At 33.8% G+C, this 22,861-nt stretch overlaps 2 protein-coding genes across 2 annotated transcripts; one reads left to right on the top strand and one right to left on the bottom strand.

The window, feature by feature from the left end:
- Positions 1-7,143: 7,143 nt before the first annotated feature.
- LOC133183282 (uncharacterized) lies at positions 7,144-7,671 on the bottom strand. The gene has a single exon (XM_061318240.1). It carries the CDS (start codon positions 7,669-7,671, stop codon positions 7,144-7,146), a length of 528 nt encoding a protein of 175 aa, XP_061174224.1.
- Positions 7,672-9,641: 1,970 nt separating this feature from the next.
- On the top strand, positions 9,642-19,945 carry LOC133183281 (coiled-coil domain-containing protein 124-like). The gene is made up of 6 exons (XM_061318238.1): positions 9,642-9,662; positions 12,123-12,189; positions 12,447-12,587; positions 14,422-14,590; positions 15,901-16,018; positions 18,386-19,945. Exons 2-6 carry the CDS (start codon positions 12,172-12,174, stop codon positions 18,579-18,581), a joined length of 642 nt encoding a protein of 213 aa, XP_061174222.1. The 5' UTR covers positions 9,642-9,662; positions 12,123-12,171; the 3' UTR covers positions 18,582-19,945.
- Positions 19,946-22,861: the final 2,916 nt, after the last annotated feature.

Raw genomic sequence — 22,861 nt, 5'->3', positions numbered from 1 at the left:
TTGTGTGTGGTGAGGCATGGATAAGTATGATTGCTTCTTATTGTGCTGAATTATCTTGTTGACCATAACTGTCTTTATATTAAATTTCATTCAAGAAGAAACTATGTAGTCACAGATCAATTGCTTTGTATAGCCCCAAAACTTTTATGGACCTTTGAGTGCAAAGTCTCTCAAGGAGACACAATTTGGTGAGTGATTTTTATATGCATTGTTTTCAGATGGGTTCAAGGTTGAATATTATCACTGCACCAAGGTGCAACTTTTTGTACATGCTGAAAAAATAACACATTTAAGATAACAGTGTGATAAAATAGCTAAATCAAGCTATTTTGAATAGCTTAATGAAGCTATATAGCAAAATCAAGCTATATAGCTAAATCAAGAGATTGTGCCGGACCCGATTAGTGGAACAGGTCAGAGGAATCTCGGATTAACTATCACACTGAATATGCTGACTGATCGTAATACTTACACGTTTCCAATAAAAAGGAGGCTTTATATTCTTTCTATATGCCATATATAAATTATGTTTGTTTATTTTATCGTAAAACATATAATATATACAGTAATACTTCTATAGAATATGTCGAATACAATGACTTCGAAAGTTCGTTTTCAAGGACAACAATAATGATGCTTGAATAAGGCATAGAAGTTATGATTTACCTATCTATGAGCTCTGCCTTTCTCCCCGAGACCCTAGCTCCTCTTTTTCTTAATTCATCTCTCAGTCTGGGAAGATCCCATGACCCATATCCACGATATCGCATACTTGGAACACTGTTTATCATCCGTGTCGCCATTGTTCTAGGACCGCAACGTTTGCTGCGCCACCTGTATTCAGGTGAAGACAACTCGGACGGTACGATGAAAAATGTAAGCCATTGATGCTTAGAATTCTTTAAAAAAAGAACTATTTGATAACATGATTCATATATTTATTAATCTTCATTGGATAAATTTAACTCCAATCGCAATTTTTTATTCATTAATTGGTAATAAATTGTTTGCTCCTGTATCTTTTTCTTTTGTTCTACCAAAACTTCGTACTGCATTCTTGTAACATCTTCGGGCCTTATTCTCTTACGTTGACCTCGATCATTTGGAGTTCCCACTTTTTTTGACCTACAATGCACAAGGGTAAACTTTTACAGTTGTGATTGTGCATGCGGGATTGAAATTCAGCGTTAACGTATGTATGTAAATTTACCTTTTTATGATTAAGAGTAGCTTATGAAGATCTTACCAAACTAAATAAATCTATTATGTATTAGTTCATATATTGATACACGTCTATGCATTATAATGTACATTTGAAGAAAAAAAATTAAAAAAAAAAACATAATAAATTTGGGGTAATTTTATGATTAAACCATGAAATGGTGAGCAAGTTATTGTATTTTCTACGGTTGAACTGTTCATTTAAATTACTAATTTTCTAAGTTTTATTACATGCTTGACTCCACACATGTCTCCATGCTTGTGGCTGCAGTACTAGTTTTATTTTCTATGCTGGTTATTTCTTCCACCATCTGATCGGGCGAGCAATGAGTCTCCTGGATTGGTGTGACTTGTTCTGGCTGAAGTTTTAATTCATTTTGCTGGTGGTCAAGTGGAATCAGCAGATCAGTAAGAATTGAGACGGTATTTGGCGAGCCAATCAAATTGATGTTGCTTTCATCTTTGGTTACAAGTAAAAAAAAAAAGATATAATACTAGTACTACAGTATACCATAAAGGTTTTAGATTGACATCATTTCAAACCACCCTCATTGCCATGCGCAGACCTGGGGGGGGGGGGGGTCCAGACCCCTTTGAAGTTCTTTGGAAGAGTCATACATGTATATATATGAAGCTTGAGAAGCGAAGAAAAGACGCTCAAACAGCCCCCCTCCCCAACTTCATGTTAATTTTGCGTTCTAAATTTTAATTCAACAAAACAAATTAAATAAATTATAATGAGAGTAAAAATGAATTTGATGCCCGCATAAATTAATTTTTGCTCTTACCAATTCTAATCAAGTCAATCGTTGTCATTTGCACACCTGTGAAAACTACTGTAAGCAAAGGAAGAAAACTCCAATTTGTTTGTCTATACTGCCTGACCCTTTCAGAACCTCTTCGCAGAATTATATTACCGGTAAATGTTTACTATTACTTTACACAATATTTCTTATGACGTATAGATGATTTTGCAACTTGATTCCGATAAACTTATATACCCCCCCCCCCCCACCGAAAATTAAAAAAAATCAAACCCTTATTTATCAATCCTTGTATCTGGTCCATATAATATTTAATATAAGTAATTTGTATTTTATATTTCTTGCAAATTGAGAACTTTCACTTACCAGGTGCCTGAGTCTCGAATCCGGATAATCCATTAAAAGTTGGAGAATCTTTGTAGATATCAACGATCTTTTCGCTGACTGTCGAAAGAGGTTTTGTGCAGGGTCCTCCCCCTGTTTGTCTCTGTGAAAGTTTGTTGTAGCTGAATTCCTTTTTTGCCGTCTGATGCATATTGGTCCATTTGGTTTTAATCTCTTTAGTAGTGCGACTTGAAACTCCTAACGCATTTATTTGCGCTGTTATATTATCCCATACTTTTTTCTTTTTCTCATTGGTAACACTATTGGTTAGTTTGCTATTAATGATGTTAATATTTCTCTCAACCAGTTCGGCTAAAAGTTGAATTTCGCTAGAATCAAAATTTTTCCCCCGATTTCTATTACATTTAAATTGAATTCCTTCGGTCATTGTAGCACAATTTTTTATGAAATGACGTTTCTTTATGTTATTACCTTCAAGACGCTCACAGACTTCATAAAATGACGTAATTTATTTTTTTGCGTCATAATTAAAAACCGCGACCATTTTGGCGGACTTTTAATTGGTCTTATAAGTTCATTTATTAAATAATTGGTACGTGTATATGTTAAACAAAGGAAACGCCCACGGAAACGCCCCCGGAAGTCGAAACGCATTGCATTGAGGGATATTCTCCTAATGTTAATAGACCTTTAATGAATTCTTAAATGTTTAATGATTCATTAACTAATAAGACTCTAATAAAGGTTTTGTACAACACGTTTTAATGCCTTCATTAACTAATGCATCATTAGGAATTTAATGATTCATTAGGCTTAATAACTCATTAAAGTTAATAAACCGTTGATACAACCGAATCCAGAATCTTGGAGAGTCCCTTACACATCAATATTATATACATGTAGTTTGAAATTGAAATACAACTGGAAAAACTATCCATTTAAAACCGAATTCACCTTTGTTTCCATGGATACAGTTAACAATTTGTCCAACCAATTATGTTGTACTATTTTTCTTTTAGAAACCAATTTGACTAGATGAAAAGAATAAGATTTTAATGCTTCCAAAGAACTGGTTGAAAATTACTGAACAAATTGTGATTTAAAATTTTCTATTTTCATACTTCATATGTTTTTAACATGTTTAATGTAACTGGTCACCATTTTGGAGAAGGGACACTTGTAACAATGTGTCGCCCGCTTCCCCTCATACATAATACAGCCATTATATTTTATGGGGGGGGGGCTGGGGGGGGGGAGGGTTCGCACTCTATAACTATTACATGTATACAGAGTAGGATTTTCCCCCGGAAAATCGAATCTGATGTGGGATTTCCGTTGGGGAAATCCTACTCTAGAGTCCCTTTTCTGTGGGGAATTCCTACTCTAGAGCCAGTTTTCCGGAGGGAAAGATTTTAGAGGGGAAAGTTTACTCTACAAGACCGGTATCTTTGAATTTGTCCACCTCAGTTCTTTCTTTGCCTTCTGACAATATTTTTTTTCATTCATAATGAACTGAATAACACCTTTCAGTTCCCTTAACGAATTTATTTATAAAGGAATCTTTATTCAAAGCTTCGACAAAAAATCTACAATATTTATGTTTGTGTTAATAGAACCTCCGCTAAGCTAAATATTAATTTAACAGTCATGATCTGTCTGGAAAATAAAATAAAGGAAATACATATAAAAAAGTTTTTCAACAAAATTTAATTATGCACTGTGATCGTGATGATAACAGTATTCTTTCCTCACAATGCTCAAATACCAATTTAAATTATTGAAAACAAACTCCTCCATGGATATATAAATACATGTAGGTATACATGTAAGACTTACCCAGCATTTCGCCTATCGGTATATATATGTGTACCCTGGTGATGATTCCAAAAGTCATTATTCTGTCAAAATTTTGTTTTCTTGTAACTCATTAAGGTTGACTCTCGTATACATACTAAACATTAGACAAATGCATGTATGAAAAGAGTCTAGGGAGAACCGTCTTGATTGCATGTAAATACGCATATGTTGTAAATTTGGGAAGTCCAGAAGTCATAAATCCGTCAAAAATCATTGAAGACGAACTCTTCATGAAAGACTTACAAATAAAAGATCAGTTCAATATTTATATGCATCTATGAAAAAAAAGGGTTGGGGAAGCCAACGTGGGACATGCAGAGGAAATTAACAAACAAACGAAATCGCAAATTTTTCTACCTTTTCACTTGTTATCCGCAGACTTACTTTGTTGAAAACCATTCTGATTCCACATACATGTATGTACAAGTACTCTGAAGTTCATATTTAAAAGATGCTTGAATTTCTAATTGACAATATCTATGCTGTCTTTGGATACCAGGTTTTCCAACAATCTATTGGAATTCCATTGGGTACAAGTTGTGCCCGATTTTTGGCAGTCCAGTTTTTGTATTCGTATGAAGCAGAATTGATTCAAAAACTTCTACTTGAAAAGAAGTCTGTTGCTGTGGCCTTCAATTCAACATTTTATTGATTCATTGATTGTATATTGTTTTAGGTCCCGTTCAATAACTTTTCACTTAAATATATAGAGATGTCACCATATACCGGTGAATAGCTTCAAACTTAGACCTAAGCTCGGTACTCAGGGCCATTAATTGAGCAGTGAAGGTTCAAATAAGTTAATGACACAAGGACATCAGCAGTCTTGTTAAAGTTAATATTTCGCAAATTCTATGGTAAATACAATGACCTCTCTATCATTAAGCAGAATGTTGACTGACATTTTTCATACAAATTATTCCATTATTTTCACACTGAATTGCCTATGGATTTGTCTGTTTACGTGATTATGCTTCCTCACAACGTCAGGGGTCCTGAGTTAACACTTTGTCGTTTTCCAGAGGAAACATGTTGAATCAGGACCCCTGACGTTGTGAGGATGGTGATCATGACAAGGGTGTGACCAGTCGACAGGGGAGACTTACTGATCTCACCTCTGATGGAATAGAGGTCTATGTTTGCTCTGCTCATAATTGCTACTCAATGGACTTTTGAGTTCGATTATACTGTTCGTTATCTTCAAATTTTATACATGTAGGACTCAAAATACATTTCTATATACTTGACGCCCTGTATTACCTTTTATTTGTTGAAAATAAAATTATTACAGAATGTGTTCAGGAATTTAATGGATAATCATGTGAAAGAGCCAGTTCTCCGTGCCCAGCCACTGGAAAATATAGGTACTTTGTCTAATGATTGATTAAAAAGTCACTCTTCAAAAGCAGTTCTCATAAATTTCATATTCTATAAAGTATTCGGCGGGTTTGACGAGAAACAGGCATGTAGTATCGGAGGGATGCCCCCTTTTTTCCAAACATTACTTTTTACTATTGAAAATTTTCATTGAAAGGCTGGTTAATGTGTGAATAAAATTTGATTATGAATGAAGTTGCCCCCCCCTTTTTTTTTGCTTTGCAATGTTCTTCGTTAAGTTGCAATTTTTTCTCTGTCCCCCCCCCCCTTTCAAAAACGACACAACGTGTCTGAGAACTATCTTTTCTTTGTATTGACTGGCGCAATAGATCACTCTGAGAAATTCCCTTACCTTGTATAATGATTGATATGGTAGATGAATCAGAAAAAGTCCTCTTTTCTTGTGGCTACTAGCGCTGCAATAAATATTAGTAAACCACTCGTGGAAGCCCGTTTTCCTTGTGGCATCTAGCGCTGTTATAAGTACTTGTAAATCACTCGGGAAAGTCACTTTTCCTTATGGCAACTTTCGCGGTGATAAATACTAGTAAACCACTTGGGGGTGCCCCTTTTCCTTGTGGCAGCTAGCGCAATAATCATTATCAGTAAACTATGGAATCCACGTATGGACCCGAATACGGACATGTAGTTCACTATTGCATCTCATCGCGCCATCGAGGTTATTCTTCCATTGAGGGCATATTATTGCGCCATCGACCCTTTAGTCGATGCGATAGTGAATAACGTAGTCCGGATTCCATAGTCTTTCCAGCATAAAACCTTTCAAAATACTGCAAATTTTGTAGGTACGTGTGATAATAACAAATATCAATGCACAAATGATTTACTCACTGAGACAAATGATTTGTAAAAGCCTCACCCTTTTGCGAGTTTTACTCGTGTTTATTGAAGAAAACACTGATGCGTTTAGAAATGAATAAGTTGAGTACAATATTATTACATCTGATTTAATATTACAATTAAGTAACACGTTAACGAGTAACCGAGTAATAAATATTTAGTTGATGGTCGGTATGACCGAACGATAGTCGAGTACTCGAATACTCGTTGACACCCCTAATCCAGATATATAATATCCGTAATAAAGTCCAAAGGTAGTGAAGATTATATCTTATTTTATTCTCTTTAGCTTCCGCTTGTACCACTTGTATTACTTGAAATATCCATTTTTCATTAACTTCCCTGACATGATGTAATATTTAAGGAGGGGGATTAGTAAGTTATAAAACTTCTTTGTAACCCGTTTGATTTATTCAATAAAATTATGTTCAAAACAACCATAAATGTTGCCTATTTATTTCAAACAAATAGAAGAAATAGTACACCATAAATGGTTTTTGGTCTCATTGCATACAGACACAGAAACTTAGCAATGAAATATTTATAAATGTTTACAATGTTAAATTCTGAATAATTAATGAGTGATCAAATGCAGCTATACAGAATGTCACATAATTGACATAATGTGGGTGTGGGATCAAAAAATAAATAATTAATTATCACAAACAAGAGCTTGCCTTAAAGCACTTTCATGTCCACACATATTACATAAATAAGTTTATTCCAAAAGAATGTTCTTTATTTCTTCAGCGTAACGGCTTTGTAGCTGTTTATGTAAATGAACACCATCGCAAAGATCTTCCCTGTTGCACTCCTCTAGTCCATTTAAACTCCGAAAAGTTATGACATCGTCATTTTGAAAACTTTTTTGTAGACACAGGTTAATTATCGTCCGCTGGATTTCATACCCCTCCACTGACATTCCACGAAGTCGATATCTTTTGAACAGTCGACCTAGTATCACCTGGTCAAGGTCTGGAATAACCCTAAACGCGTTCACAAGTCGGATAATGTCCTTAACTATTTGAAATGGGTCACTGTTGAAGCTGATGTCATTTTCTCCGATTTGAATAAAAATTTTCTTTGGTTTTAAACGGATCATTTTTTGCGTGATGTTATGGAAGAGAACTTGTCGTGAGGTTCCTCCATTTAATCCAAAGCAATGCACTGGAAAATTTGACGTGTCCAGGGTCGGGTGGTTGGCAACGCGGGCGATAAAGCTGTGTCCGAACAGAGCGAAAGACATTTTTTCTTAACCTGAATCGGTGAGAATCCTCGCTGAGTATATATATATGAAACTTACTGAGTAATGATCTTTAAAAATTTGACCTCAATTAATGTATACTAATTACAAGACGATCTGTTTAATTGGTATGTATTGTCTTCTTCTTGATGACGCGCGGTGAGTGAACGTTGTAGTAATTAGCATGTTTATGAAAGAACATGGACAATTAAGAAACAGGACAGAAGGGTGGCAGGCGGACATGACAAACACTGTATACCCCGGAAATATTCATAACGGGGCATAAAAATTCAATTGTTTAAAAGGTTTTAATATATATATATATATATATATATATATATATATATATATATATATATATATATATATATATATATATATATATATATATATATATATATATATATATATATATATATATATATATATATATATATATGTGTAGTCTTTTTTTATTTCATAATATACAATTTTCTATTTGAGTAGATTTAAGTAGTTAACTTTTATACTTAGAGTGAATTTTTGTTTATCGATAGCTATAGGTAGCCTAATGGCGCCCTAATAATATTGGGTGTCTTAGAGGCCTAATTATGTTAGGTGGTAAGAGGCCCTATAACTTGGTGCCCGACACCTAATGGTGGCCTAATCATGTTAGGTAGTAGGAGGCCCTATTATTTGGGTGCCTTATAGAAGCCTAATAGAAGCCTAATGGATGCCTAATAGAAGCCTAACTATATTGGGCTGTCGACAGGTATATATACAGGGTGAGAGAATGTGCGGCAGGCACTTCTCTTCTATTTCTTGATTTACTACCATGTTATGTTGATGTAAATTTCCATAATACAATTCGTTCTACAACAGCAAAGTGTTGTTCTTATTGATCTATAAAGATCTCAAAATCCTACGCATGTGTTGCGAATAGCACAGGATCCACATAATTTTGTGACTTGTCTGGGGTTTAAGCAGATTTGGATATAATCACAAGCTACATTACCCTCAGTTGCGTTATTTATTTTTTGATATTTTCACGAGTGAAATAAATTCCATATTCATCTACAAAATATTGAATTTTCTGTTTATTACATTTTCTGTGGATTTTCCCTGTGCCTCTGTCTTTTTTTAACACAGTGTCATAGGCTTGACGTCATACATGTAGTTGAGCGGTTGAGACGTCATAGCTTAGCAGTTGTGAGATTGAAAACATTACATAGCATGGATTTTAGCAACATATTTGGGAAGAAATTTGTAGTTTTAGCTCTATCAAGATAGTTTGTTACTATCTCTATATTATGACAGGCCAGAAATTATTTTTTACTTACTTTGTATCCTTTCACACTGTGAGAGAATATCACTTTTATTTAATAAATAAATCACAGTATTTCACTGTTGAAAATGTAATATATATATATATATATATATATATATATATATATATATATATATATATATATATATATATATATATATATATATATATATATATATATATATATAATAATAATAATAATAATAATAATAATAATAATAATTAAGAGATAATATCAGGGACGTGTATAGGTCCCTGATAATATCAATCTTTCCATGCTGAAACCGTATTTCAGAAGATATGATAAATAACCAATAAGAGATAACCTTGTCGACTGAATTACAATTATGCAACTAAATACACCCATACAACAGCTTTTGTGTTTCTGTTTGGCATGATCGCAAACTTTTCTGACAACTTTTCTGTACATTTTATGATAGAATTTTGAGTCCAAGCATTTTGTCGGTATATCGGTATTACAAAAACGTATTGCAATACGATATTTTTTGTCAACATACCGCAATATACCGGAATATCGGTATTATTGCCCAGTCATAATTTTTTCTTCATCATCGACTTATTTGAAGATCGAGTTAATGAAAGAGCATGTACCGCACAAACTTCCGGTTGTGAAATAAAACTAAAACTCTGCAGCTGAGCTGTCACGTAATATTGTTTAAGTAACAAGGTAATAAAAGCGGGTAATGATTTACGATCCTCACGTATTTAAATGATGTGTATTCCAGTTTTGTGAAGATAGTACACCCATTACAGTTCTTCAGTTGTGTTATGTTTGGAGAGGTGATAACTCGAGAATATTTGCTCTTTTACCAGACGTTTGCATGGGTTTGCTTGGTAACAGAGTGTTAATTGTGTCAAAGTAATTATTTTAATTGTCAAAGACAAGTAAGATGGTTAGAGCGAGTGGTTAATGTTGGGGTTCAAGTCAACTCGTACCCTGATTAACTTGGTCATCTTGAATTCAATACGTCAACTCATAACTAAAAGGCAGAAGTTAACTTGTTACCAAGACTGTGGTTGTGGGTTGACTGTAAATTTAAGAGGAGAATTTAAGTCGGACCATACCCTGTCTTATGTCTGGTTACAGGTTGACCGGAATATTTCAGTGTGTTTTATTTTTCACATACATATACAGTGTACTACATTGTACATACAACAGGTTCGGCACAATCTCTTGATTAAGCTATATAGCTTGATTTAGCTATATTGCTCTATTAAGCTATTCAAAATAGCTTGATTTAGCTATTTTATCACACTTTTTTCTCAAATGTGTTATTTTCCAAGTATGCACAAAAATTTGCACCTTGGTGCAGTGATGACATTCAACCTTGAACTCTTATGAAAATAATGCATGTAAAAACCACTCATAAAATTGCGTCTCCTTAAGAGACTTTGTACTCAAAGTTCTAAAAGTTTTGGGGCTATATAAAGCAATTGATACAATTACTTCTTCAATGAAATTATAAAGGAGGCCAATTATGGTCAACAAGATAATTGATTGGTAATAATTTAGAACAATGAGAAGCATTCATACTTATCCATGCCTCAATGCACACAAGGTAGTGTACAATTACCCAAACAATGGAAATTCATCTTTTGCTTAAAAGTATTCAAATGCTGCAATGTTAGAACTATCTTTGATTTGGGTTGTTGATTTGATAACCCATATTACATATATGAATAGTCAAATACTTGCAACTTTTTGTCTATTTTGTACAAATAACATTTTTGTGAAAACCTGCATATAAATAGCTTTATCAAGCTATTTTGAATAGCTTAATAAAGCTATATATCTATTTCAAGCTATATAGCTTAATCAAGAGATTGTGCTGGACCTGTACAAGATTCAATTTTAGAAGAAGAAATGAATCTTAGAAAAAATAATTCTTAGTAGTGATACATTTTTTTTTTTTTTTTTTTTTTGTGAAATTTGTTTAGTTCATATAATATTGGTGCATATGAAAAACATGCTTCTAATTAATCCTTTTCAAATGAATTTCTTAATATACTTTTTGTCTAGTATGAGAGTTTTTTTTTATGAGTAATTAAACAGAATGTTGTCAAATTCATATATACATATTTCATAATAATATACTAATTTTTAAAAATAGAATATGAAATTTGCATCATTTTATTAAAATTCCCTGGTTGAAAGACCAAATACCATGATTAGGGCTGTCACCAGGTTTCTGGAAAGGGGAGGGGGGTCTTTGAGGGTTACCACTTTCTCTAAGCCAGATAATTTTTATGAAAAGGTGCAATTTTGTCAGTTATGCATGGTTTATTTGGTAGTAATTTTCAAATATTGAATAAACAAAATTGCCTTTTTGGTTACAAGTTGACATATGAGGTTCAAGTTGACTTGGTTACAAGTTGGTCCGGTTACAAGTTGACCAGAAACCCCATTGGTGGAAGCGTAGATAGAAATGATTGTCCTAGGAGTGCAATTGTATTCATTATGAGGCCCCATCAAATCCTCTCTAAGCCAAAAGTCTAGAATGTGACATCACATTATTTGTCATACATGTACTCATTTTTAAGATATACTTAAATTCTTTGAAGTCTGTATTTTCATGAATCGACCTCATCAGGACATATTTGTATATTATGCTCTAAAGAATTATCATTGATCGTCTCCATAAGAGAAAAATGAATGCATAAATATTTTACTCTCATTTAATATAAGCTATTGTCTGCTCTAGATATATATTAAAAAAGTAACTTGTTTTGTTAAACAGTAAATTTAAGTCATCATGTCTTTGAGTAATTTATACCTGTCATAATCAACATCAAAACTGCTGTATAATTTCAGCACATGTTCTAATAGTGTCCATATTGAATTGCTTTTCCAAAAATGGAGAAACAAGTGCCAAATTTCTTATGTCAACTCTTACTATACAACTTCACAAGTTACATTTATTATAATTATCTTGTTTTTTAATATTTCAGACATAGAACTGTTGTAGATTAATAGGGTCAGCTTGTCAGAGCATGACCTGTCATCTGATTAATTATGTATTAACTTATCTTTGTTTTTATAAAAATTAAAGAAAAATGTTAATTTGTTAATTAATTTAATTGTTTAATTAATTTGTTAATGTTAATTTCATTTTTTTTTCGATTTCAGAAAATCTGCTTAAGAAAAATCTTGTATGGTTGTGTAAAGTAGAGAATAAATGCCAAAGAAGTTTAAGGTAGTATTCTGTTATATATGTATACATGTATTTGATATTTTGTTTATTACTTTAAGAATCCAGCTAACATTACTTTAAACTTGTTCAGAATCTCTTTAAATTTTTTATGTTTTTAAACATTGAATATAGTTTTATCTTGCAATGAATTCTTATGTGTGTATGTTCTCAATTTATATACTAACAATTAAAATAATTTCCATGTAGAAACTGTTCAAATTGCTTTACTTCGGTCTGAATATTGTGTTTTGTTTATCAAGGGAGAGAACAGCAAGGCAGCTGAGGCCCGAGCCAGAAAGGCGTCAGCGCAGGCCGAGGCTGCTGAGAGAAAACAGCAGGCCATTGAAGATGAATACTGGAGAGATGATGACAAACACGTACTGAAAAAACAGCAAAGAAAGGTAATCATGTCAGGCCAGTATCTCAACTACTCATTTAACAGACCAGTATTTCAACTACTCATTTAACAGCAACATTGGAAAACTCAACAACTCAAAAACTCCTGTTTATGTGCATTTGAGACAAAGGCTCAAGCTTTCCTGATCAGTGAGTTTCTGGTATCTGTCTGTTCGTCATGTTTTTTTTCTTCTGTAAAGTGGACCAAATCAAACTCAGCTTGTCACAAAGCATCCTTGGGTGAAGGGGATTCAAGTTTTTTTTCTCCAAAGAAAGAGCCACACCTCTTTCAAGGGGAGATAATGAAGATATAGTGAGAATTTGGTGGCATCATTTAAAAATCTCAAGTCCCAGAGGTCAAAAAAAGACAAAACTTATATGAATATTTCCTTATATACTGTAGATTCAAATTTGTTCAAATGCTGGCCTCTGGGTCTAGGGTGGGGCCACAGTAGGGAGTCATAGTTTTATGTAGAGATATATAGGAAATGTCTTTAAAAATTTTCTTTTTTTAAGAACAGCAGTGCAACCATTGGTAATATCAATATGCTAGAATCCTCAGGTAGCTTAAAAAGTATACATTCAAGTTTGTTCAAATCATGACATTAGGGTAAGGTGGGGGTTACATTTGAGCACAGTTTATAAAATATTCCAAAAATTCAAATTGTTGAAATCATGCATGGACTTCAATTTGGAAACCACAATAAGGGGTTTGTTTTTCTATATAAATATTTGTTTGTCATGAGAAAATGGTGACTCAGGTGAGCATTGTGATCACATATAAGTTGTGGATCTAATAACCACCCTGTATTCTCAGTTTTTCAAGTGCTCTTGGCACTTAGTGGGGGGAATACAGTATATGACATTTTGTATGATCTAAACTTCATGTTAGCATTTTGTTCATGTCTTTGATGAAAGGAAGATGTCTCTTTTTAAAGGAAATGTAAAAGTTACAAAAGAAATTTTTTGTATCCAAGTACCAAAAAAAAGAAGGTATTTTTAGTCATAGTGCAACATTTCTGTAAGACTAGAGGTACAGTCTATTCAGAGACTTCTAGTCAGGAAATCTGAAGAATCAGATTTTACATTTAGATTAAAACTGTTAAAGAGACTAAATGGTGCAAAAAAAGGGAAAATAGAAAAAAATCTATGCATGGCTCATGCAAACTTGAAAGTATTGTGTTTTACTATAAGTATGTTATTTAAAAAATTGGAGGTTTCAGAACATGAAAAATCGACTTTTGTGACCCCCCCCCCCCCCCCCCCAACTATCGTCTGCCCCACACAAAAAATATTGTTTTGTTTCTTTCTGATTGTACTCTTGTGCAGAAAACAAACAAGTCACCAAGACCTAAAATCTCAAGAAATGGAATGTCTGTAAACCAAGCATTTTGACAGAATCTGCGAAAAAGTATAATCAGAACATATTCTCTGCATGCTCTCATTCAATGTTTTATACAAATTTTATGCAACAAATAAAACTCATTTGTCATTTACTTAGAAGATAACAACAATGCTGTCGATACAACCCTTGTTTTTTTTTTTTTTGTTTTTTTTTTTTTGCATAAATTGCATTCTTGCCTGCTTACAGATTGAGATTGTCAGAACTTCACTATAGTCATATTGTTGATAAATCTTTCAATTTATGATACAACCATTTAATTTATTGTTGAGGTTATTTAACTTTCCAATCTCATATCAGTTAAACTCAGGTTGAAATTTGCAACTTTTAAATGCAATTTTAGAACATTCAAGTTTTAGATTTTCAGACATTTTGTCCCCTTAAAATACCACTCATTGCCCCAAATCCTCCTGGTCAACAAAGTAATCTTTTCATAGGGTGAAAAGGAGAAGAAGAGACAAGAACAATTAGACAGGAAAAAGGAACTTCAGAAGCTTCATGATGAGGAAATGGCATCCATTAAAAAGTCTGGTCCAATTCCTCAGACCAAGGTCACACGAGCAGAAATAGACAGACACAGGGAGTTAGAGCAGAAGGCCAGACAAGGTATAGTTTACAGGTCCATTAGAATCAAGGTCACACTAGCAGAAATAGGCAGGCACAGGGAGTTAGAGCAGAAGGACAGACAAGGTACAGTTTACAGGTCCATTGGAATCAAGGTCACACTAGCAGAAATAGGCAGGCACAGGGAGTTAGAGCAGAAGGCCAGAAAAGGTACAGTTTACAGGTCCATTAGAATCAAGGTCACATAAGCAGAAATAGATAGGCACAGGGAGTTAGAGCAGAAGGCCAGACAAGGTATAGTTTACAGGTCAATTAGAATCAAGGTCACATGCGCAGAAGTAGACAGGCACAGGGAGTTAGAGCAGAAGGCCAGACAAGGTACAGTTTACAGGTCCTTTAGAATCAAGGTCACATAAGCAGAAATTGACAGGCACAGGGAGTTAGAGCAGAAGGCCAGACAAGGTACAGTTTACAGGTCCGTTAGAATCAAGGTCACATGAGCAGAAATAGATAGGCACAGGGAGTTAGAGCAGAAGACCACACAAGGTACAGTTTACAGGTCAATTAGAATCAAGGTCACATTAGCAGACATAGACAGGCACAGGGAGTTAGAGCAGAAGGCCAGACAAGGTATAGTTTACAGGTCCTTCAGAATCAAGGTCACACAAGCAGAAATACCCCGGTAGACAGACACAGGGAGTTAGAGCAGAAGGCCAGACAAGGTATAGTTTACAGGTCCTTCAGAATCAAGGTCACACAAGCAGAAATAGACAGACACAGGGAGTTAGAGCAGAAGGCCAGACAAGGTATAGTTTACAGGTCCTTCAGAATCAAGGTCACACAAGCAGAAATAGACAGACACAGGGAGTTAGAGCAGAAGGCCAGACAAGGTATAGTTTACAGGTCCATCAGACTTCATCCTCATTAATGTGTGATTTGATAAACTTTCTTTTCTTAAAATCAAAATGCATGAAAGCTTAGTTTGTCTTTGTAGATCTTTTACCATTTTAAAATAGAAAATTGAAAACAACCCAGTCACATTTACAGAGAACAATTTTAATTTGGAGAAGAAAAATAAAATACAAATATGACTGGATTTATTGCTTTAAGTTCCCATCAGTTTAGTGTTGTTTGTAAACTTTTAAACACTTTCAGTAATTTTAACCAAGTATGCAGTGACCATGGATGAAGGGAAACACTTTTTTTGAATTTCATGATTCTGATGAGCAGTTTGCCTGGGTTCAGAGTTCAGGCCTTTAACACAACTTGAAAATATTCTTTGCTTATGCTCCCAATGAAGGAAACTTGAATCAATATAGAGAACATAATGATTTAAATTTGATTGTAAACAGAAGCTGCTAAAAAACAGATGAAAGAGGAGGAGGAGCCACCTATAGAAGAGAATTTAAATAGACTCCAGATTGAGGGTCACGAGGCCAGATCTGTTACAGAGGCTTTATCTGTTTTAAGGTCGGTAGTCTTAGTCAGGTATTAATCTACAGTGTTCTTCAGGTCATCTGTAATCAGTGTCATTCTATTTATTTTAAGGTCAGTAGTGTAAGATAATCTACTGTGATCAATATCTGCATGTCTGATTTATAATTGGTAGGATTGTTCAGGTTTTCTGTGATCAGTGTCATTTTGTCTGACAAATTTATAATTTCAATTATAACAAATAAGTTAGTTGACTTAGTCAGATTATATATATATATATATATATATATATATATATATATATATATATATATATATATATATATATATATATATATATATATATGATTTTGGGAGAGGCCTACCTAAGTTTTTAGAACTTGTGTCCAATCCCTTTGATACAATAAATTTTATTCTAAATAAAACAGACAGAATGACACTGATCACAGATTACCTGAACAAGACTATATTAACATTTGCCATAACTATAGAAGTAGGGCTTTTATATGCCTTGTGGCAAGACCTTATTCTTGGCCATAACTTTAGAACAGTAGGTGCTAGGGCTTTTAGGAGTAATAAAAAATATGTTTAAGGTTACCCAACTGACCCTATATTTATCGCTGACCCAAATTTTTTTTCGTCGTAAAAATCCAGAAGTCACTAGCCGGTTAGTTTAACTTTTACATGCACCTTAATCGGTCAAGCATTTGAAATGGAAAGTACTAGAAACAAAATGGCATGTTTAATATTTACATCAATGTGTTCGTGTGTATCGCCCATATGGCAAGCCCAAACAAAAGTAAAGCACCACACAAAATGGAAAAACTGTTTTGCATTTCAGCCTATTCATGTGAATTTGTGTATAAAAAACTTCAATAAAATAAAATAAAAATCCTACCTACAGACCCAATTTTATTTCAGCATGTAACTGTAAACAAACATATTTTTTATTATGCCTTATACTTCATCTGTGTACATGTATCTTTTTGACAAGACCATCCCTTGGGTACCAACTTTTTGACCTCATGACCTTGACCTTGGAGTTTGATCTAACACTAACAATAAGTTATACTTGGCCATAACTTTAGAACAGTTTTTGACCTCTTGACCTTAGCCTTATAGTTTGACTTACATTTGAGAAACTTTAACCTTGGCAGTGAGTTGTCATATGGGGTCATTAGTATTTCACAAACACATCGTGTAAGATTAGTACAGTAATAACTTTTGAATGAGAGAAGCTAGGGCTTTCATATTTTACATGCACATTGCACATGTGAGAACACCTTTCATAGAGATTATTTTGACCTTGTGACCTATTTGTACCCAAAATTTTAACTTTGGCCTGAACTTATGCTCCAGAAGAGATGGGTCTCTCATATTTTTTTCACATGTACCTTTGGTATATCAATTGTGACAAGGCCTTTCAGATTATATTATGATATTTGACCTCAGTCATGACCTTGATCTTGAAGTTTGATCACCTTTAAGAAAATTTAATCTTGGTCGTAACTTTTTTTAAATTGAAATGTTTTATTATTTTTTGCTTGAGTATGATGGACAAGCAAGACAGGACACACAGACAAGACAGTTAGAATATGCCATAAATAATTGTATCCCAAACCACTAAGACACCAAAAGCAAGGGGCCACAATTCTTTGATTTCTTCTTGTTGATAATGATAATCTATTGAGCTGTTAGTTCTCTTCCAAATCTGTGAAATCCATGTCTCCAGTGTAAGTACTAAGGCTTCATTTAATGAGATGGAATACTCTATTCAGGCTACGAGAGTCATGTAAACCAGAGCTGTTTACTATTATGGAAATTCCATAATTATCCCAGATTTTTGTTTTGAACTACAGAATACGAATTTGCCCCTGAAATATTATGCTTCTTGGTTATGCTCTGAATTTTAATTCTTTTATTGTCATATTGTATCTTCAGCAATGATAGGAATTCACTCAAAACATTATTTCACTGATGTGTATTCAGATTGCCATTTATGCATGAATCATGCTGGCAAAAACATTATGCCAACAATAAATTACAGATGAAAAGCTCAAATTACTGACAGAAACACTTTGAAATTACTGAAAACTGCAGAATAGGGTTAACAACTCTGGTATACTTATTTAAAGTTATTTTCAAGCCGTCACTTGAACAAAAAATAACAAAGGCTCATTATCAGTAATAGAGTGTACGTGTATATAACTTTTCAAACAAGTTCACTTTTACAAGTCAGTGTTGGGAGATTTGTCAGACATGCAATCCTAACCTTGACAGAAAGGTGCCCCTTGATCACAGTGTACCCAGAACTGAATCCATGGTTATGAAAATGAGTATGAAAATCCATTCAGCTTGAACTACAATTTACAGTATTTATTATAAAAAGTTTTATGTTTACAGCAACAAACCTGAAGAGGTAGATTTACACCCAGAAAAGAGATTAAAAGCTGCTTACAAAAAGTTTGAAGAAACCAACCTTCCAGGCCTTAAACAGGAGAATCCCAACATGAAACTGTCACAGCTTAAACATATGCTATGGAAAGACTGGCAGAAATCCCCGGAAAATCCACTAAACCAGAGGACAGCAGCCTCATGATGGAGTGTGGTGTTGTTATGCAGTATCCCTGAGCAGTTTCTATCAGTTAAAATGCTACCAACAGTCTATTGTGGTCACATAAAAAAAAACATTGTAGTGGAATTGTTATCTAAATGTGTCAAACATCTTAGTTGTACATTGTATATAAGTAAACATGCGGTAAAACTTTTGTCAGGAGTTGATTTTTAAAGGAAAAACTGCTTTTGAATAGTCAAGCCTTCTGGTGCTCTTGAAAATTAAAAAAATGTTCTATTTATATATTACTGTCCTGGTGTTCAATTACATTCAGACTGGAAAGAGTTTGAAGAAAACAATCCCCAATATCAACATAAATTAATCAATAGTATATTATTTTCTTATGAAGTGAAAATTGCATTCAGTACTATAGACTTTTTAGCTCACCTGAGCTGAAAGCGCAAGTGAGCTTTTCTGATCACCTGTTGTATGTAAACGTTTCACATTTTCAACCTCTTCTCAAAAACTACCAGGCCAATTTTAACAAAAGTTGTTACAAAGCATCTTTAGGTGAAGTGGAGTTTAAATTGTTAAAATGAAGGACCAAGCCCTCTTACAAGGGGAGATAATCAAGAAAAGACAAAAATAGGGTGGGGTCATTAAAAAATACAACTGGCCCAGAAAAGCTGAAACCTTAGTGGAAGCATCCTGGGAAAGTATAGATTCTAAATTGTTCAAATCATGACCCCCGGGGGTAGGGTGGGGCCACAGTAGGGAATCCGTGTTTTACATTGAAATATATAGAAAAAAATCTTTAAAAACCTCCTTTTCAAGAACCACTGGGCCAGAAAAGCTGAAACTTATATGGAAGCATCCTGGGGAAGTGTAGATTCTAAATTATTCAAATCATGACCCCGCTGGGGTAGGGTGGGGAAATTTTGTGAAGAAGAGCAGGGCCAAAGTTACTCAGGTGAGCGTTGTGGCCCATGGGCCTCTTGTTACATATTGTTTATGTCTGATTTAAACCCAGTGCATATTTTTCATGTATTAAAATGTTAACATATCTTTGACTTTAAAAAAAAAACGCTTTTTAAATGATTAAGTTTCAATAATATTCATTTCACATACAAAAGTTAGAAACTTTAAGGCTTGATTACTGGGGAGGTGAGGGTAGGAGGCTTTAAAATGATGTCAGAATAGTAAGCAGTGCACTCACACCTTAGTGAAATATTTTTTTATGATTTAACATTATAAATCCTTGTTTGTATGAAGATTATTTTCTTGAAGAACTTTCTGTGAATATACATGTATGTATACATGTATTCAACAAGTTGTGATTATTTGTACAGCATTAGATTTTCCACTTTATACATGTACAATAAAGTTTAGAAGGCTTGTTGTATTCACTATACATGTGTACTATATACATAGTAAACAAACTAGTACCATTTACTAGATTTACCAGAGATTTGGGGGGGGGGGCACTCATTAATTCAATAACTCTTATGATTTGGATGTCGTCATGGAATCTGATAAGCTGTCTGTTAAATTGTTGCCTTGCCAACATCTTTTGAGGTAAAGTATACTTGTATCATATACATGTATATAGAGTATCACACTGCTGTTTTAATCTTGGCCCTGGTATCGGCCCAAGCGGTTGATATTGACCCAACCCCGGAGGGACACAGGCCAAGACCAAGGGCTGATACCAGGGACAAGATCAAAACAGTGGTGAGATGATATTCATATTACATGTATATATCTAAAACCAAAGGCAATAAAAGAATAAATTATCAAGTTATTTCTGCCATTAACAAAAAATTTCATTCAATTTTTTCATCGCAAGAAAAAAATTTATCTTCCTTAGTTTTCAATGTTCATCAAGTAGCTAAAGATTTTGCTTGACGAAGGTGATTAATCATGTAGAGAAAAAATTTGCTGGATTTTGTTGTCAAATAGATTAGTACAGGTGTTTTGAAACCTATTACTTTCCAAAGCACATAAAATTACAAAGATTTAAAGATCCCAAACTTTATATGGCTCTACTTTGAAAGCCTGAGGTTTATAAAACCTGTTTGTTTTGCTTTTTATTAATTATGAATTATATATATTAAACTAACAAATGACACATAATAGAAAATTTGGTATTGTCTAAATTACTGTCAAGGCAAATAAATGTCCATTTAAAAAAAAAAAATGTGTTGATGTTCTAAGTAACCAAGAATTACCAGTACCTCTCTTAAATCACAAGTACAATCATTTGGCATACTTTTTAAAAACCGCTTTTCTTAATATACATGTATTTTGACAAATCTTATTTTAGAGTACTACATATATATTTTCACTGTAATAGTGAAATTTTACTCCTAAATCACACAAACAGATATAATGTTACGAAATTTGAGAGCAAGACCATGGGCACTCCCTAGCCTTATTTGTAGATAAAATTATATCTACATTAAAACATGCTTATAAGGAAGTGCCAGGGACGGATGATTTTGCTTCCTTATAAACGTAATTTGTTATACCTGTTAAGTTCACAATATATTTTAAAGCCACGGGCAATGAAAATCAGTTCGCTGTAAGCGTCAATTTGTTATAAGAGTGTTTGCTATATGCATGTTTTACTGTACTACTATGCTATGTATAGATATTTTTATTTACAAATTAAGCTAGAGAGTGCCTATTGGCGAGACAATCCCTTTAAATGGGGGGGGGGGGGGGGGGAGACAAGAGATACTTCTGCCCTGAGGTCGAGACAGCCCTAGCCTTGGTCCCAGATGCTAGCACCTAGTCCAATACATGTATCATGGCGGATACACTACTAGGTATATGATATTTATTTTTATCGCATTTAATCCTTTATGTACAGAACACATGACAACGTTTTCGTCTCAGCAGTTTTGAACATCACAAATATGATGAAATTATGTGGATTCATCTCCCTCTCTAGTCCCTCAATCTTCCTCAGATTCTCGGTAGAGAGCTCAGAAAGATTGCTGGGAGGACAATTAAGGCACGTGAAACACATGATAGTATTAGATTTTCATGAGCACACAAAAAACATGTAAGCTGGATTTGTGATTCTATGCATGTATAAACACTATTGATTAAAAAAAAACTAATTACAGTAAAACTCGGTTATAATCAATGAACTTGGTTATAAGGAAATCTTGGTTAAAAGGAACCTTTTACAAATCCCAAAGAGGACTTGTATACTAATAGAATGAATCTCATTTATTGAGGTCCAAGTGACTTTCTTATTTATAACCGAGTTTTGCTTTAGCTATATAGACTTTTTATAAAAAACTAAAAAAAATATGCAAGAAATTGTTGGAATATTCTGATTTTCCTCCAAATTCAAAATATAACACATGGCAGAATGAAAGCCAAAACTAACACAATATACATTTATTTCTCCATATTAATATAAATAGCACAGAACAAATATGAATGTATGAAATATGGCACAAGTGAAATGCAAACATTAAAACTTAAAACAAAGATATACAGATTCAGATTTGACAACAATTTATGTTCCCTTTCATAACTTTGTCACATGTTCTGCTTCATCATTTATTTACATAATTATATGTCATTATTGGCAGTAGCCATTCACTACCACATGTCCACTGTTCAATCACTGTCAAATTTCGTGGAGTTCACATTTGTGTCTATAGATCCACCTTTATACTGTCCCTTCTTCTTCTTTGTCTTTTCACGCTTGAATAATTTCCCCTGGGTATGTTTGAGATCTCTGTTTGCTTTCTCCCCCCAGGACCCAGCAGCTCCTTTCTGTAATAGTTCAACTGAACAGTTAGTAATTTTTAGACTCTTTAAGGTAAGATGACCTATTTATATTTTATATAAATACACTAAAAATATCGGCCATTCAAGTGATTTCCAGTAAGATTATATAGGAAACATCGATCATCCTCTGGTATCTTGCACAAATGTGTTGTATTTGTTCAAGTAGCAATTCTTAAAATCTTAAATGTGAATTCTTGGGAAAAATTATCTTTCATTAAGGAGTGTGTACTCTGATGTCAACAAAAGGCCCAAGAGCCAGAGAAGCAAAAGCCATGTTTCTCATCCTGATAAATGAATAAACAAGATTTAAAGAGATTTTTAGCTCAATTGAGCTGAAAGCTCAAGTGAGCTTTTCTGATCACCTATTGTCAATCCATCTTTAACCTTTTCACATTTTCTACTTATTCTACAGAACCACAGGGCCAATTTTAACAAAAGTTGGTACAAAGCAACCTTGGGTAAAGAGAAGTTAAAATTCTTAAAAGGAAGGGCCAAACCACCTTCCAAGGGGAGAT

This window comes from Saccostrea echinata, unplaced genomic scaffold, assembly GCF_033153115.1.
Source record: "Saccostrea echinata isolate AGI-Se365-2 ecotype Australia unplaced genomic scaffold, CSIRO_AGI_Sech_v1 ptg000009l, whole genome shotgun sequence".
NCBI classification, from domain to species: Eukaryota; Metazoa; Mollusca; class Bivalvia; order Ostreida; family Ostreidae; genus Saccostrea; species Saccostrea echinata.
The sequence above is the reverse complement of the archived record's forward strand: the minus strand, read 5'-3'. Positions and strand labels throughout refer to the sequence as shown.

Coding starts and splice junctions, on each gene's coding strand:
- LOC133183282 (XM_061318240.1), bottom strand. CDS start 7,671: ATGTCTTTCGCTCTGTTCGGACACAGCTTTATCGCCCGCGTTGCCAAC.
- LOC133183281 (XM_061318238.1), top strand. Junction 14,591..15,900: donor AGAGCAGAAGGCCAGACAAG/GTATAGTTTACA, acceptor GATTGTAAACAG/AAGCTGCTAAAAAACAGATG. Junction 16,019..18,385: donor GAGGCTTTATCTGTTTTAAG/GTCGGTAGTCTT, acceptor TTATGTTTACAG/CAACAAACCTGAAGAGGTAG.